Consider the following 18981-nt stretch of genomic DNA (forward strand, 5'->3'; position numbering starts at 1 on the left):
AGCTGACGGAGATGAGCTTTGACGGTGTGGAGTGGCATTGTTTGCCAGCCTGGGCACACAAATTCAGGTTTGAATGGGAGTGACGTGCGCTATTATACTGTGATTGTGGAACAAATAGATGTTTGAATGGTTGCATGAAATTGTTTTCAGTGCTTATTGTTGCTTATTTTTATAGTCCGCACACAACAGGGGGGGGAAAAGAGGGCAAGGGAGAGGATCCAGTGAAGCAGCGTCTGCCTGTCCAAACCACTGACCGAGTGATGGTTTCAAAGGTGAGAATGAAACGAGACGCGCAGCCATTGTAACTAAATAAATAAATAAATATAGCCAAGTGGTATTGTCAGACATTTAAAAAAAAAAATACAAACTGAGTGCCAGGAAGCCACTTTAGTAAAAAATGTCACGTTTCAAATTCAGTCGTTTGTATTTATTTGGACAAGCATCTTCTATTGTGGAACTCCCATCGTGATGACTTAATCTAATATTTATCTCACGCTAATTTAAAATAATCATCGTTGTGTCTGATTTGAGGTAAATGGAGAAGTTGTCAGGTGGGGAATGAACAGTGTGCTTGTGCTTAAGACTTCAGTGGGAGAATAAGGGCATTTTTATCTTATTTAATGTCCATGAAAATGAATTGGTGGATGCAATTTTAACACATTGAATAGTTATTTTTGTCTGAAACATTGTGATGCTTTTGAATCAAAACAATGTTTGTTTTTTAATGTCGGTAAGGTTAATGGAAAGTTGCTTTTTTTGTTTGTTTTTTTGCATTGAACCACGAATGACAGAACTTGAGTTGCAAGATGCAGAATCTGCAGAGGTAAATGGATCAGCTGACAGAGAGAAGCCTGGTTATATCTGGTCTGGTGTTTAATTGCATTAGAACAATTGTTGTTCATCTGTTACCAGACCAATATTTGTAATAGATAAAAGAAACTGTGTAGTAGAATAAACACAAATAGAGCCAAAGTAAATAGAACTCATGAAAAGAGCCTCCTTCGTCACCTTAGGTCTATGGAGGGTTAATGGTCTGACTGCACTGTATTAAGTAGTTACTTCTGATCTTAAGGTTATAACTTATAACTGGTTATAGCAAACACATAACCAAATAAAGGGAACCTTAAATGGAGATAGTGCCGTATTGCTGAACCTCAACTTTATATGCATCCTGAAGGTAGACTGCGTGACAGGAGTCCTTACACCGAGGATGTCACTTTTACTAAATTCTTTATGGATTCTCTTCTGTTTTGAAAAAGGGGAACAAAGTGCACATACTGTGCTACATTATTGTTGCTATTAGTGCAAGTGCTTATGTAAATGACTTGTAAATGGAGGCACTGGAGGCAGCTTGCAGAGAGCTTCAGTTGATGGGCAAAGTTTTGAGAAATGCAGTGATGCTTCTGTTTCTAGCCTCTCTGCATGGTGATGTCTTTGTCGCCTAAAAACATTGCAGCACAAATGCTTTTCATCTTGAATATAGCCTTTTGAAATGATGAAAGGGCCTCCCTGGAGCACACAATGGCGCTGTTTAACTCATGCCCCACTGTGTGAAATACTTGGGCATTAAAGGTGCATGCTTATTTTCAGATAATGGAAAAGCATCAGAAGAATTTGATTTGACTCAGGTTATGTTTATGGAAAGGTTTACCGTTTTGGAGGGTTGTGTAAACCAGTGCAGGATGCTTTTGTTTTTTAGGATTTTGGCTGTTGTCATTTTATGTTAAGTGACATGAGAATGCAGGTTGCACAGATGCATGAGAGATTAAACTGCAGCACAAACTTCTGTGATTGGCTATTACCACAACTAATCATGCAACGAGTCATATTATTTCCCAGATAATTGCATTAAAATGCTCCACAAGACTCCAACACCACAAACACGCTTGATAGGTTGGGTTCAGAGAGTCAGATTAAGTGAGGTAGATCCCAGCAGGTAATAAATTCACTCACTTTACAGCAGTGCCAAAGGAGGAAATTACCTCCTGAGACTAAACTGTTTGCACCAGGGGGGAGGCTGGCTGCTGTAAAGTCATGCATCTTACCAATGTACACAAAAGATGGCCGGAACTACCATGATGTACCATGACATCATCCTATGTCCTTTGGGTCCTACATTTTAAGGGCTTAACATTAAGGGTTGCTTTTTTGTTTGTTTGTTTTTGTTTTGTTTTTAAACCCGTATCTGTTAATTAGTGCTTAGTAAAATTAAAATACTAGAATTTTCGTGAGACTATGAAGCGATACTTTCAAACATGATGGATCACACAACTGGCACAGCTGGCATGTAAGGAATATGATTTGCTATTACGAGCTAATGTACACTGTCAGCTGCACAGGCCTCTACAGTTGTAGGCATGTTTACACTGCAGGGATAATCCTGCTGCGGCCTCCGTGCACCCCGTCGGCTGGCTTACGTACAATAATGACCAGCTCTCTGTACATAATCCATGTTATTACACAGCTACTTTACCAATGAGTGGTAATGATTTGACACAATTTCTTTTTATTATTATTTTATATTAATCACCCAACCATTAATGTAGTCGTAGAAACACTTAGAATTAAGCAGAAAGTGCATAGTGCTAGCCTCAAATCCATGGATCTTAGTCTCATATCTCTCCTGTCTACTGACCTCATTATATCCTGGTGTTTCCTCTTTTTCATGCATGCCACGCTGCTTTTCATGCTGATTACTGCAATGCTTGAGGCTTTTTGGAGAACAGCAGCTCTGTCCTTGTGTCAAACATGGAGAACGTTTCAAACAGCGAGGTCAACATTCTCCCAAGTAATCCCTGAGAGCAAAAGCTCAGTCTTCACACTGCTCTCAACACTCAGTTTCAGAAAAGTGTTTTCTACCCTTGGCTCTGTATGATATCAATAAGTGTGCATATTCCTTGTGTTATTATTGCAGACGCATAAACCCCACCCACCTGCAGCCAGTCAGACAAGCGACTGGTTAAAATGCAAGGAATGAAGCTGAAAGGGTAGCTTCAAGATAACAACCGATTACTACAGGAGCTTTAAAGGATTTACAGTTTAGTGTTCAAGAATTCAAATATGATGCTAAAAATTAGATTAACACCTCTCTGTGTGCAGGAAATCATAACGGCAGGCACAAATCACATGGCTGCCTAGTTGAATCACAGATTAGGAGCTTTGTTCACGCTTTATCTCATGTTTTGTCTCTCTCTACATCTGTCTACTGTCACATAAAGGAAAATAAAGGCTGCGCTCCAGATTGGCTGAGCTGTGGTAAATCAGAGTGCTGTTGGTCTTTGCCAGCTGTCTTTTTGTGCAACTTCTTGAAGTAAATGCTCAGCTAATTTCTTTTTCCGGAAAACCAACCACACAGGGTGCCAGGCCTGTCAGCTCGGACAAGGAAACTGAGGCTATACAGTTCACACAGTTTCACCAAAATTGGACAAACGGAGTCTTTACTTCTACAACATCGGGATGAGGGGGTCAGAATTTGTTGTAAATGAAAGCATGGATCCATCATGATTTGTGTCAATGCTTCAAGGTCTGACTCACTATTAGCAAGATGTATCTAATGAAGTGGCCCATCGCTGTGTTTCCAGCATGTAAGAGATGCAGATTGGCCCTAGCCTCTTTGGCACGTTACTTCTGGCAATGCCTTAATTTCTAGTACTTGAGTTCAGTCTGACGTTTTTTTTTTTAAACGACTATTCACACAGGTCCAATTTTATTTTGCTATAGTGGGCGAGAATAGCAGGAATCTGTTTTACAGGACACGTTTTACTTTTTATTTTCTTGTTCAGAATTTAAACCAAACCCGTTTCTGACACTTGTGTATGTAATTAAGATGTGTGTGATGTACTGGATAGAAATGTCACGTGTCATCTTGCAGCCATCTGTGGAGTTTGTTTCCAGGACATGTTGTTGACCTTTTTGCTTTGTGATAATATTAATTGCGACTTTGAGATATTAACATATTATTGAAAGAAAATTCAGAACAGAGAGTCCAAACTGTCTGTGCCGTTTGGCGTCTTTGTCTGCCTGATGTAAGAGCTCATGGCAGCTTGTAAAAGAGTCTGTTATCTCGAAGCAAAATTCTTAAGTTACAGCATTTGTTGGAACTAAGGTCAGACTGAATGTCAGTGAAAACCAGCCTGGCATCTTTATAAGCACCATTTCATTTTCTCATGAATTGTCTGTGGAGACTTGTCTTGCCCTTTTGTTCCTCCATTTTCAGTTCTCCGGTACTCCCAAAGAAGTCTGGTTTCTTTATCAAGCCATCGCACAGCTTTTGTATTAACACAATGAACACATTTAAGATATTTCTTTTATACTGTTTGTATAGTCTGTTGATGACTTTTTAGTTGAAAGACTGTCTTTTTTTCATACCTCAAGAGCAGTAAAATCTATCCACCACTTATATGTAGCAAAATAAGTAATGTAGACCTGCCGAGTCAAAGTGGAGTCTCTGCCCTCGCTTATTAAATGTTAGTGAGAGAGACAAAAATCCATAGTCTGAAAATTTGACCACCAGCGGACTGATGGCATTGAGTTTGAGCTTTGCAGACCCACGTCTACATGTTATCACAAGAGGGAAGAGTCAAAAATATGTGAAACCACTGGTAATGTGGGCTACTGTTGTTCATGTTTCTGTTATTGTCTCTTTAGCTTAGCCTTTTTTGAACAGGAGATACAAATAAGGATATACAGCCTTGAGCCACCCTGCTTTTCTTTAGTTTTTGCTAGGAAAATGGGAAATAGTGCACTTATTTTATTGAAATGTATCCAAACATGCAGTATTCAAGGGAAAAAGTCAATGTTTGGGATGACCACCTTTAACTTTTAACACAGCCTGAAGTCTTTTGGGCAACTTTCTAGTAATTACTTTAAGGAATCTTCAAGAATAGTTCTCCAGGCTTCTTGAAGGACGTTCCAAACCTCTTTTTTTGAATGTTCTGCCTTTTGTTTCGTTTTCTTTCAAGATGATCCCACACTGCTTCAGCAATGTTGGGGTTTTCCCACACTTGGTTTGTTTCTGTCAATGGTACACTCCGCTGTGGCTGCCTTTCATGTTCAAGCCAAGTTTTTAACCAAACGGCAGTCGACGTACACCTGGTGTCATCACTGGTGAGAATTCAACCAACAAAGAGGCTACAGCTACAACAGTCCTTCTCTTTGCATAACCACAGTTCTGTGCAAACTCAGGACCGTGAATCTCAAACAAATCTTATCCCCATACAAGTCAGACGGGAGGCTTCATCACTAAGCTTAAATGGCTGAGGCCAGTGGTTAGTGCATAAATCAAGGAAACTGCAATCATTCTGCTACCCCACAGGCTGTGCAATCAGAGTAAAAATCAGATATCTAATCCATTATTTTAAAGACCTGAAATTTCAATACATTACCACTCTAATGTTTGGTGCATCATCCATAATGTGGATCATTTTAAAATATACTGCTGACTGTATTCATTCGTGAACAGTGTATTTCCACCGCGGACAGCTGACAGATTGGTGAACGCCAGGGTGAATTAATAACATTCAAATGTACCGTATAAGCAGGCTGTTTAGAGCCGATGGAAGGTATCAATAAAGATAAAAAATAAATATTTAACAAAGTCAGAAGATATTAAAATGCTGAGTCATAAACAGTTAACAACTTATTAATATTCTGCAAAGGTGTTTTTTTTTTTCATGCATCGATGCTTCTGAAAAACAGAACTTGCTTGTTTGATAGTTGCTGTGCCATAAAAGCCTTTTTTCAAATAAAAAATACCAGATTATGAGTAATCTAACCAGAAGATGGGACTGTTTCTAGTAACTAATAGTGGGTAAAATCACTTTTTTGTGCTGTCCTGCTTCATAATAGAGAACATTTCCTGCCTCATTAGTAACAAATACTTCATAGCTATGAATTTACCCTTAATTTAAGCTTTTGAAACGATGAAGAGATGAAATTTATTAGTTAATACACTTCGAAGTGTGTGAATGAGCCACTTTGAAGGCGCTGTGCAGATTGGTGACGGTTTATAGCGCTAACTAGAGATTTAAATCTGTGGTCTGCTGACTGTTTTTAATTGGCCTCTGCTCTCCAGCCCATTACTGCCAGCTTTTACCAATACTACTCAGTCAACACTTTTTCTTGTGCCAATGCCATTTACAGCTACTGCAGTCAAACTACAGGCTCTAAAGTGATAACGCTTATCTGCAAGTACATAGTGGACGTCACGTTTAATAGCCCTTGTTTTAAGCTTTACTTCATTTTTTTAATGAAGCACCATCTACTGTAAATATGAATAGAATAAAATGGTGTAAAATGGGAACTGTTGTTGGCTTTTTTTGGAGGTCATAGTTTGAAGGTCATGGGTTTGAGCCTGCTGGTTGTTCAGGGCCTTTCCGTGTGGATTTCCATGTTGTTTTTTGTGCCTTTGCCGGATTTTTACGCCACCTCTTCCCAAAGACACTGTAGGTCAGAGGCTCTGAGGAAATGTCCACATTAGTCATTGTTTTCATTTTAAAATGTATACTTTTCACGTATGTGCATATTAACACTACTCTGGGGTTTCAGGACTCCATAATCAGAGACTTTTGAAAATGCTACTGAGACAGTCGGGCGATCGTGGCTCAAGAGTTGGGAGTTCGCCTTGTAATTGGAAGTCTTGGTCGTTGTGTCCTTGGGCAAGACACTTCACCCGTTGCCTACTGGTGGTGGTCAGAGGGCCCGGTGGAGCCAGTGTTCGGCAGCCTCGCCTCTGTCAGTGCGCCCCAGGGTGGCTGTGGCTACAGTGTAGCTTGCCATCACCAGTGTGTGAATGTGTGTGTGAATGGGTGGATGACTGGATGTGTAAAGTGCTTTGGGGTCCTTTACTGTATTTGTATAGTAAAGCGCTATACAAATACAGGCCATTTACCATTTACAGTCATAGTTTAACAACTCCAGGTTTGTGTGTTCGAAGCTTTGGTAATACCTTACCAGTCACAAAAACTGAGGCTGAAACATCACAGGGTCATTCCATGAGATGCCAATCAGGGCCTCCCACCTGAGCCACCTTCCCAGGGAAACTTTCAAGGGTCATTTCACCACGTGGGACAGGTAGAAGGCTCGCTATCGCACATAAAAGGTTTCATTTTTACTTGCATTTTGACACCAGGCTCCTAACCTAGCTTTGATGCAATCACTTCTATTTCTAATACAGTTGTTTTGTAAGACTTGTCGCTTTCAGCTGTGAAATTGAGGAAAAGCTTGGTGTTAACATGTTCGACTTTCAGCCTTTTCCAAATTCTCACGTCGTTTGAGAGAAGGGTCTCAGGTGGCAACATTTCAGATTTTACTGATTTCATATGGACCATGTAGCCAGGCTGAGGTACAATTTCATGCATTGTGGAGTTTTTCAATGCTTTGATTTTTTGTAAATTCTATGAAGATCTTAGAATTCACGTTAGTTTTATACATTTTTTTTCTGCAAATGACCAGTCATCTGCTTCCAGTTTACAGATTCTAGCTGGAGGTAATTTAGACTTTTGCTAAAAGGCATTGGTGTGTATGTAGTGGACTATCTATTAGCGGAAAATGTACAGCAGCTGAACGGTGAAAGTCATGTCCTTGGAGAAATTTCAGCAAAGACCTGACACAGGACCTGAGAGATGCATCTGGCCCTTCAGCTGATCCATCTAGTGTTCACTGAAGCCTTATCAGAAACAGTCTCAGTGGAAGAGTGGCTGTCAAAAAGCCATTGTTAAGGAAGGGAAATGGGAAGAAGAGGCTGTGGTATGTCAAATTTACACAAGAAGTGGACTAAATATCCATCTGTGAAGGCTGCGTAAGCGATTGGCAAGATGACAGCCTAAACTTTCTTAAGCAGCTATGTTGACGAATAAGAGTGGTGATACCAAATCCAGCCTTTAAGCTTGTTGCACAAATTCTATTTTTGCGTTTTATCCTGTGCATCTATGTACGCATTCCCATATTTCAATTAATTGCTGCATGTATTTCAGTTTTTCCTTCCAAAACATGGCTCAAGATTTCTGCACAGTAGCGTACCTTATAAAAATTGGACAATACTGAGATCAAAATCCTGCAGGCTTCATGTCGAGGGAAACAACTGAGAAGCCTGGGAACAAAAAAAGAATGCCTTTGTCCGGTGTTTGTTTCTAATATGAATCTAAGAGCAAACCGGATGATTTGTTTTAAATGCATTTATGCTTTTGCTTCTAACCTTGAGATAGGAAAACTGATCAAAATTCAGTTATCTAATAAAAACAAAACAAAAGCTGAAGTGATTAAGTTTTGATGAGACAAAGAAAAGATTAGTGCGAGCAGGAAAGCTTTTCCTCTGGGCAGAGCCAGTTAGAAAGTGGTTTTAAAATAGTGCTTCATGCACTGTTTGACGTGTGGCACGCTGATGAATTCTCGGCAAAATCTAATCATCATCATCAGAGAGTCATGATAATCAAAAACCTAACACAAAATCACTGGAGTACTGCACGTATGAGCACACAGCTGCAGAATGAGCTGCTCAATTTTAACGCCTGAATTATGTTTGCAGAGCAAACAAGCTGCCGGACGTCTAGTTAACGCTTTTTTCTTAGAGAGGTATCTTATTTGAGTTAATTTGATTAAGTTGGCTGGCAACTTCAAAGATGGAAACAGAGAGAAAATACGGCTGTTATATAGTAATTTATTAATTTTGCCGAATGTCTTCTGAAGGGCAATGTACAGCTTTTTGCCATAGTACAATACTTCATAATTACAACATTTACAGGTGCAGTTGGGTTTGTCTTTTTACATCAAACGACGGGGATGAGCAGTGAAGGGAGCACAGAATCAATAAAATGCAGTTTAACACAGACAAAGCAAAAACAGTGTTCATTAGCCAATACCGAGCTCGCCTGCAGGAACGCATTTATCACCGAGCATCATGACACTCACACGACGGCTCGTCGTCTCTTTACAGCAGCTGGACTGACAGCCGAGTACCGGTAAGCAAAAAGCGTAAAAAAATATCGTCATTAATTCACCTAAATATCAACACACTCGTGGCATCGTTTGATAGATACGCCGAACTGAAAGGCAGATGGTAAACACAGACTATGCGGGTGAAAATGAGCGGTTCTGGGTTTCATTCACATGTGGAGCGAAAGCAGTTTGTACTTAAAACTTTTCTCTCAGACTCATTTGTATTCCACAACAGCCATCTTATAATAGAAAAGATAAAATATGCAAATTTAAGAACGTGGAGTGCCTCGCGATGGCAAATTGAAGGTTAAGATTGATTCAGCAATATCCACTGTTTCTATAGCCAGACGAAACAAAAAAGTTTGGAAGAAAAAAAAAAAAAGAAAACCAAGATGTGAATTAATTAATAAAAGGTTACTCAAAGAAGCAATAAGTAAGGAAAAGCCGCGGCTTCTCTGTCTCAAAGCGCTCGTTCGACAGAATGGAGCTGTGAACAAAAGGAGAGTTCAAAGAGCAGCGATTTCAATGAGACCGGGGGCAACGAGTAATTTCACATCTTTAGCAACAACAAAAAAGCTCAACTCCCAAATGTTGCTGAGACGGCTCATCTTCAGTCACAGTGCTTCATTTATCCAACTATTCCGCTTAAAAAGAGTCGCTGCTGTAACAAAGCTTTTAGAATATTTAGTTAACTTCTTTTTGTAAGGAGTTTCTTCAAATAAAAAAAAAAAAACTGAGAAATATCTGCTTCCAAAGGAATTTGTTTGGATCTGGAGAAGCAGTAATAATTTATAGAGCCACTTCCAAATAATAAATAAAGAGATGAATAAATAAACAAGCAGGCAAGCAAACATCAACAACCACATTTTTTCCCAGTATTATTATTATTATCATCATCATTTATTTTTTTATTTCCTTTGTAGAAATGTCTCTGGTAATCCAGCGTCAATCCTGTGATATTCTTGAAAAATAGTCTGATACAAGCAATTTACCACGCTGCATTTTTTTTTCTTTTCCCAAAGGGATGAGGAACAGTTTGAGGGCTCTGCAGAAGAATGACACATGTGGCTGGCAGCTACAGTCAAACTGATCACCAAAGGTTGAGAGTCAAAGTCTGGCAAAATATAGAGATTTATTCCTCCTCGTAGTCTGTTTCTGATAGTCGTGAAGCCTCCTCAGCAGAACATTAGTTGACCTCTCCTAGTCACAATCGTGTGGAAAGTCTTCCAGGTGATTCTCAGTTTTCTCACTCAATCGCTCCAATGTTGAAAAAATACATTTTCTTTTTTTTTTTTTTTTAATATTCTTAAAACTATGTTTGACTCTACATTTTGCCTCCCAAAGCTTTTTAGTTCTCCGATGTGCTTTAGCATCCACTGGGGTTTGAACACACCTCAAAGGTTCTGGTGTAAAAAGCCAGTTTTAGAGAGATGGGTTCTTTCCAAAATGGTGGGACGGGAGTGGTGAAAAATAGTCTCTCTCACGGCACAGTGTTTCTTGCTGTGTGACTCACAGTCTCCAAAGACGGGGCCTGAAAAAGAAGACTTTCTGCGTAGGCCTGTGGGCTAAAGCACGGTGGCGTTGTGGCCCTCCATCCTGGGCAGCCGTGGGTTCTGAACCGTCCCCATCGTAACTAGCAGTGGGCGGCTATCCTCGGATATACCTGACTGAGCCATGGACACTGACGTAGGAATGGGTCCCCCCCTCTGGTGGGCTGCTGAGGAGGGCATGCTGCCCTGCTGGGGTGGAGGTGGTGGGTTGGTGTTACTGTGACTGGACTCTATGGGGAGGCCTTGCTCCTGGTAGCCGTATCCGATGGTGCCACAGGGGAAACGTCTCAGTCTGTAGAGGGGGACTGGGGGCAAGGCGGTTGAATCTAAAAGTAGGGGAGACTGGGCAGCGGGAGGAGGTGGAGGGGGTAGCAGAGGTCTGCAAAGACCCTGCTGCTGCTGATGGTGCAGCAGTTGGAGTTGGTGCTGCTGCTGGAGCTGCTGCTGGAATTGCTTGTGCTGGTGCTGGAGACCTAATGCCCCGGCCACCTCAGCCACTGTCCGGCTCACGTGATCCTGCCCCTCTCCAGGAACCCTGCCACTACTGCTTCCTGCTCCGCCCACCCCTCCTTGCCTTTGCTGTTGCTGCTGCTGTTGCTGCTTCCTCTGCTGCTGCTGCAGGAACCACGAGCCATACGTAGGGTTCCACAGACTGCTGCTTTTCCCAGTGTGGGCGTCCTTCTCTGAGGGGTGTCCCTGGGCGAAAGCCAGGTTGATGTGTCCTCCCTCTGAGCTGGGCTGGGTGGTGACATGAGGTCCCTTGGCAGTGAGTGTGGAGGGGGCAGCAGAGGTGACTGTGTTGGTGGTCTGTGTGTGAGGGTGCTGGTGCATGTGGAGGTATGGCTGGGGCTGAGCCGATGGTTGTGCTTTGGCCTCAGACGCTGTGCTCGTCACAACAACGTGCTCCCCTCCTCTCCGGTTCTCCTCTGTGGGGTAGGCGGGAGGTGGCTGTGGAGCCTCCCCATCGGGCACCTGGGGATTCACCAGCACAGTCGGAGCTGAGGGGTCATCGGGGCCCATGGGGGCATGTTCCTCCTCCTCGGGTACTGGCCCATACTCGATAGGCAGAGCCACGTTCACCACATCGGGGTCCTGAAAGATTCAAAGATCATGGCTGTGGATGAATGGTCATAACAGTTACTTCATTGGTCTAATACTTTTGCTTGGAAAATGTCATGAGGTCGAGCAGAGAATTAACGAGAAGGATATTACGGAGAACTGCAGTGCGCTGACAGTCTGGCTGCACTAACAGTAATAAAGGGCAACAACGTCCCAGCAAGCAGATTCTAACAAAGTTGTGGAATATTCACAGTTCGCCTGTGGGTCCAGCAAACTGAAAGCTGCGCATCAACAACTTATGGCATAAGATGCAGCAGCAGTTTACATTATAATCTTAGCCACTTGTCAGCTGTACTGATTGATTCTATCGTCCTGCAGAGTGGTCGAATAGAGCAAGTAGTCCACTACTGCAGATTATGTCTTCCTCTCAGATGGAACACTCCTTTTCATGCACACATACGCTTTCTTATGCTCTGTACAAACTCGTGTTGTGTAATCAGTCTTTGCATGCCAAGAGCTTATAGTAAACAATGAGTCACAGTTAGGTTGTTTCCTCTGATTGCTCAGCCCTAATCAGTGCCTGCATGACAGTCAGGTTCCCATACGGTGCTCAGTTTAGTTACCTGTAAGCAGTAGTCGATTCTCTCCAGGATGGTTGAGAAGTTGGGCCTGTCTTCAGGCTGGTGCTGCCAACTCTGAGTCATTATACGGTACCTGAAATGCACATGAACGAGCAGAAAACACGGAGTCAAAACACTTTCTCCCACTCCATGCAGAGAAAGCAGAGACTCTCCAGCACTGTTTCTCCAGCTGATTTAATGCATGCTGGGTAAATCTCCTTTGACTAAATATTCTTAATAGCTTCTTAGCTTTTTTTAAAATTTATTTATTTATTTTATTTTGATTTTATTAGGTTTTTGTAATGCAGATTTAAAGTGTAACCTCCCACCACTGAGAGCTATTGTTAAATGGGCGATGTAAATTACAGGAGCGAGTTTTAGTGATGTTAAATCCTGAGTTATGGTTTTAATTGGTGATTAAATTTCACTGTGGCTTTCAGAAAAACTTCAGTTTGATAGAGCACTTAAGGTATCTGCCTATTCTGAGAGAACAAAAAAACCCAACAACACGTTTACAGTGAACATGAATAACAAGATTTGGGGAGGGAACTTTTTTTTAATTCACGATTTCCTGCTATACCGATTACACTAATGCGCACATCAGTGCTACGTTGCTAGGAAGATACGTCGGATACAAATTTCATTTCAAAATACATTTGCACTTCAGGGAAATTTTCTTTTTTATTATTTTTATATAGAGATAGAGATATAGACAGATGGATATATAGCTGGATAGTGGTAAGACTCCACGCCTTTGGAGCGGGAGACGCATGTTCAAGTCCAGCCTGGGGAAAACAACTGCTTTCATGGCTAGAGGTACATAGATCATTAACAAGGAGGTGATAGACAGAAGTGGTAGGGTGAAGTGTGCTGTGTACTTGTACTCTTCCTGTGAAGCATTGAGAGTCAGGATCACATGTTCAACCAGGGAGGTAAGGGGCAGAATAGAGGAGGGACTACTAATTGTCTAACTTCCTCTACTTGTAGGTTAACAAACAATTAGTAGTCATCTGGGAGACTCTTTGTGACTTGTAAAACGTTTTATTTAGCAGTAACAGCCTTTATCAGACTTGATCGATGATAGAACTCTGAACTGTGCTTTCAGCCTTGTGAAGCTTCAGGTCACCGGCTGCTCCCTCCTGTTAAATTTCGTGTTCCATCTTTGATTAGTAGCTTCAGCAAGGTCCTGAGCGACCAAGCAGCCTTGAACCATGACGTTTCCTCTCAACTTGCTTCACAGCATACACAAGGCTTGTTTTTGTTGTGCAGTTCCTGTTTTTCTTCAAAACAAACAAACAAAACAACATCATTGAGCCAGAAAATGTAAATGTTACCTCATCTCTTTTCATTTTTGAAAACAGTGGCCTCCTTTGTGGTTTTGTTGCATTAACACAATTCTTACTTTGTGTTTTTCTCACAGTGAACACAGATTGTTGTAGAGATTTTGCTGACAATTTCATGTTACTTTTGGGTTGTTTTTACCCATTTTCAGGACTGAACAATCAGAATCAGAATCAGAATACTTTATTGATCCCTGGGGGAAATTATTAACAATGCCATCTTACTGTGTTGTTTGCATGATGCTCACTCCCAGCAGAAACAAACTCCCCATTTAATGGATAGTTTGTCTTATTATTGTAGAACTCAGGGGACCCAGGTCTTCAAAAGCTCTTTTCAGCTTTGTGCACATTTAGAATTGTTTTTTCGAAAGTCCTTTGAAAGTTGCTGTGATCGAGACATGATTCACACCCACCAGTCTTACTTTAGAGGATCAGACTCTGTCAATAGAGACTCTATATGTCTTTATTTATCATGTGTGGCACCTTTCAACCTCCAATTCATCTCTCACGTCTTTAACTGGAACACCTGACTTAGAGTAGCTTTTAGAGAAGTCGTTAGCACAGAAGGTCATTTATCTTTTGCAGCCTTGATCCTGAATGGCTATAAAAACAGGAAAAGTACAATCTGCTGGTTGCTGTTTGATACGAACTATGGATAGTTTGAAGACATCTAGATCAGTTGTTCTTTCTCACAGGCAGTGCAAAGCAAGATAGTCTGCTTCAGACTAGAGATGGCACGATACCACTTTTTTATGTCCGATACCGATATCATAAATTTGGATATCTGCCGATACCGATATGAATCCGATATAGTGTGTTTTAATCAATAAAACTGTTTTTTAAATATCTTGCTGCATTTTGTATAAGTTCATACTCAAGTTTAAAACAACAACTACACTAAAGCTATTCTGTTATACCTGTATACAAAAAAAATATTTCATAGTTCAGCAATACTGATCAATCTAATAAACCTACACCATCCTCCCTATTCTGGTATTTTAAAGAGTACTTAGTGTAAATATTAAGCAACCTAACTAATAGGGTTCCAACTCCCAGCAACAACAAAAATAAATAAATAAAAAATAGGGAACCACCCCTCACGCTCCACCTCATGATGCTTAATCGACGTAATCAACCTTAATTTGATGCAGTGTGAAAAAAAATGCACAGAAATCAATTATTTTTCAAGAAATATTAAATAGATTCAACATCTTTCTTCAACAAAATTGCAGACAGCACAGATGGTACCTTCCCAAAGGAAAAAGTACTATAGCTTACTAGGGTATATATATTAGACTTAATAGTTACTATATACAGTAATTGACTTCTATTCATTTTACATCAAATTAAAACTTTGGGTGTAAGATTCGGATAATTATTTATTAAAAGCTCGACATTTTAAATGAGAATAAGAAAGAAAAGTATGTCTTTGTGCCCCCTTTTCCCTGTTCATGCCCTATCGGCCCCCCTGGCTAAACTTTGCTAGATCCGCCCCTGCACAGTTACCAGCCGTCAGCTACATAGAAAAAGATCCTCGAGTAGAAAGTAATATTAAATACATTCTAACAACAGCTGATCAAGCTTAAACGTGCTGCTGTTGTTCAGCCGCTGGTTTCCTCTTTCTGGTGCAAAGTGGACCAAAAACAAACCAGAGACACGGACTCGCGACAGAAAAGCCGATCAGCTGATCATTAAGCAGTTTCATGATTGAAGTAGCAGCGAGAAGAGGCAGTCGTTCCATATATCGCTTGTTAAGCTTAACGCAGGAATGCTTTACAAACATTCAGAGATGGACTTACACACTTGCTTTACTTCTCTCGGGGATAACTTTGTCGGAGATGAAATGCCGGGTTGCTAGCGAAGCTCCACATGCTATCCAGACCATCGACAGGTCCCGCATGCCACAGCCGCTCTATCACGTGATGCATACTGCTCCGACGTGCTAACGTTCTGAGGTGAGTTACGGCGTGTTGCAAGTTTTGTGAGGTGCTTTCGTGATATTTAATGGATCGGATTACATTTTTTATTTTTCTCCGATATCCGATCCAGTAATTTAGGTCAGTATCGGACCGATACCGATACGTAATATCGGATCGGTCCATCTCTACTTCAGACACATTCACACTGGAAATACTTTACGTGGCTAAGGTGAGTGCGCTGCATGGATAGTGTGTGCATGACACCTTCTCTCGAGTGGTAAATGCACTGGATTATCAGCTGTGATATTCCCATATCACTGCAGTCTGACTCGTATTATTATTAAAGTGGAAGGTTCAATTAAATTAAATTGTCTTTTTAAAGCACCAAATCATAAGAGCAGTTGCCTCAAGGCGACTGCTACATCCTAAGGTAGAGACCCTGAAATAATACAGAGCAATGAAAACAACCCATTTTGAGCACGCAGTTAGTGACAGCAGGAAGGAAAAACTCCCTTTTAACAGGAAGAATAATCGGGCTCAGGGAGGAGCAGCCATCTGCCTCAACCAATCGGGGTTGATGGGAGGAAAACCCGACAAAACTTTGTCTAATTTTGTATAAAACACCGAAATTCTTAAAACAGTCAGATTAGCCAAACTGTGAAAGAAGCAGAAGCTTCTAAACTAAATCTATAGTGCTGCTTTCTTACAGTGACAGTGAATTTACTGGGCTAGCTGGATAATCTGCATTTGTTTTCATATATGCCTATGTTGGGTTTAGCAGTTCAGTGCATGTGTGAAACTGGCCTGTGCAGCATTAGCTTAGTCTACAGTTGTGACTTGGATTAGATGCCATGAGCAATAAGTACAAAAAAGTTGATAAATTTAAGCTCTTTCTTACAACTGTGATCTTTCTTGTCTGTGTGATCTGCACTTACACAGGTCCAGGACAGTTTTTAGGCGGGTCCATTCTTCCCCCATTTGTTACAAACTCCAGCACTTCTTGGTTACTGCGGCTCGGATATGGCATGTAGCCCAACGAGAAGATCTCCCACAGCAGGACCCCAAATGACCTTCGAGAGGCGATTGATGAGAAAAAAAAAAAAGATTAGTTGGAGGGAGAGAAAGAAAGCTAAGGACAATCAAGTCTTAAATTACAGGCATCATCACCGCTGAAGTGGTGAAGGATGAGAGCAGAGGACAAGTATGAGACGGAGAGAAATGCAGCGAGGGTTCAGCAGGAGGTGAAAAAAACAGACAGGTGTGAAACTCTGGAGGTGAAACCAGTGTCAGTCTGAGAGATGTGTGCAGGGTTCTCACCATGTGTCTGTTTTAGATGTGAAGATGCCCTCCATGAAAGCTTCAGGTGGCATCCATTTCACCGGCAACATGGCACGCCCACCCTTCCTGTAATAGCTCGCCCTGAACACACAAACACATTTGTGAGGGACGTGCTTGCATAACCGTGTGGTTAATAACAGATCAGACACAGTATTAAAAAAAAAAAGGTGAAAACTTCTCAAATCCAGCAATTAATTCAGTGTTTTTCGGCAGCTTTATTGGCGCTCTGATCTGGTCGCTTTTTCAGCCTTCTTACATGTTGCTGTGTGAGACCTTCTAAGAACTCCTTATCTCGCAGAAAGGAACGACGCAGATTTCTCGCCGGTCTGAGCCGAGCCCCGTCTGAGCCGAGCCCCGTCTGAGCCATTTTTAATGCTGCCTTGCCCTTTGCATTGCTAGAAAAATAATCAGATGCGTGCTGTATCTGATCTTTGGTGCTGATAGAGGTCGCCGCCTGGTTTATCTCGCCCTCCCCGAGATGCACAACAAGGACAGACGTGAAGTGGCTCCCATTCGGCTCCACGTCCGCCACGGTGTCCACAAAGAAAAACGGACATGTGTCAGGATCACAGTTAAGTGGTGTCAGCTGCTGTCAGACGGGAAAACTTTATTTTTGGCACCGTTTTCTGTTGCGGAGGAGTAAATCTGTTTGCCCCCAGTAATACTGTCATAAAAATATCAGCATATTCCCTAAGCACTTGTTCATAAACATGGCAATTCTTGATAATAAATGAGACCGTGTGACTGGCTGGGTGGTTGCCAGTTCAAATCCCTGGGGCCTAAGGAATAACGCTCTTCCTCTGCTGAAAACAGCAGCTGCTCCGCTGAAGCTGCACATGGCTGCACAGGAATGAATTGTAATTACAGTGGGCAGCTCCCAGATGTAACTAGTGTTCCCTGGTCGAACACATAAACATATAGAGAAAACAAACGCATCAAAAACAAGGTGATAAAGAATAAATAGACAGTTGTAGTTTGGATAAATTATGGGACCGTCTCAGGAGCCTGAGCTTTTTCAATGCACCATCTGATACCTGTGCACTTGGCTCTATGTCCTATATTTGTCTGGACAAGTGCTCATATCCAGCTCCATATCTTCATTTTTGAAGTCAACAACAGCAGCTTTGCATGATTTACTTCAAAGCACTGACAGTTCCAAATAGAGATACTGTATCTTATCCTGGGCTTCTGAAATAAGCTAGCTTCACTGCTCTGCCTTTAAGCCAACTTTTTTCTGATTGGCTTCTGCTTGAAAGCAGACGATTTAAACAGTGTGTGTGTGCTTTTTGTGTGCCGCTCGACTATATTAAAGCTATCCTCAAGAACTGAGAGAAGAAAAAATTTTTGAACCTGAGCATTTACAGCAGCTTGACGCCTTTTGGCTCACGGGAAATACTTTTACATCCACCAGCTTCATCATTTTGAACACTGGGCCATAATTAACACCCAACATTGGAACGGCATATAAATATGTGATGGAAAATAAGAAAAGGCATAATAGTCCCGCTTTCATTTCATGCTCTCCTGGGGCAAAAATGTCCAAACTTCAGTTAAAAGCCACTGCTCTGTACCTACTGTATAACCTGGAACTGACATTTAAATTAAATCCAAAAATAATATGAGATGAGTGCCAAGAGGCTAAAACAGAAGTAAAATGTGCAATATTTATGCAGTATTAACCATCTGCAGCCAAGGCCCGGCCTCAGTTATTAAATTTTGGTCATAAAGATGGAGTTTCCTTTAATTATAAATTCAGGTGAGAGCGTTAATAGACTGCTGCATTTCCTACAGTATGAACCCAGGGCAAACAGCAAGAGCCAGCACTCATCATTTACTTTAACTTAGCTGCAGCTGCGACTCTTCAGGGGATCCATGAGCAGAGATGAATATAAATGATATGCAGACAGATAATATGGTTAAAAGGGAAATATAAACTATTGGCATAAGAAGTTACCCTTGAGGGAAATTACACATAATCAATGAAGCAGAGAAAACAATCACTAGTGAAGTCTGTTTGCTTGACAGATTAGCTGAGAGCTACACTGCAGGGCAGACACTCAGATATGCACCCAGCGACTTAATCCATCACTTAAAATAACATGCCCCAGTCAGTGATGGGAATCAGTTACCAGCCCCATTTTTAGTGCCGCAATTACAGGATTGAATCGTGCTACCATCTCATTCCCCTCTCCGTCCTCGGTACCCCTCTAATTTTCTTGTC

General features: G+C 41.4%; 1 protein-coding gene across 3 annotated transcripts in view; it reads right to left on the minus strand.

The window, feature by feature from the left end:
- Positions 1–8642: 8642 nt before the first annotated feature.
- The window catches only part of alk (ALK receptor tyrosine kinase), a 454675-nt gene continuing 444336 nt past the window's right edge, over positions 8643–18981 (minus strand). For all 3 annotated transcript variants that reach the window (XM_085258181.1, XM_085258182.1, XM_085258180.1), the window contains exons 26-29: positions 16740–16841; positions 16358–16492; positions 12167–12257; positions 8643–11576 (exon numbers count right to left, since the gene is read on the minus strand). In XM_085258181.1, coding sequence (XP_085114307.1) covers positions 10500–11576; positions 12167–12257; positions 16358–16492; positions 16740–16841 — 1405 coding nt within the window. In that variant the 3' untranslated portion in view covers positions 8643–10499. The remainder of the gene's footprint in view (positions 11577–12166; positions 12258–16357; positions 16493–16739; positions 16842–18981) is intronic.

The sequence above is a fragment of the Mchenga conophoros genome, linkage group LG19 (genome assembly GCF_057382185.1).
Source record: "Mchenga conophoros isolate Kocher_MC1m ecotype Shallow Benthic linkage group LG19, M_conophoros_male_GT1.1, whole genome shotgun sequence".
In the NCBI taxonomy this organism is placed as follows: Eukaryota; Metazoa; Chordata; class Actinopteri; order Cichliformes; family Cichlidae; genus Mchenga; species Mchenga conophoros.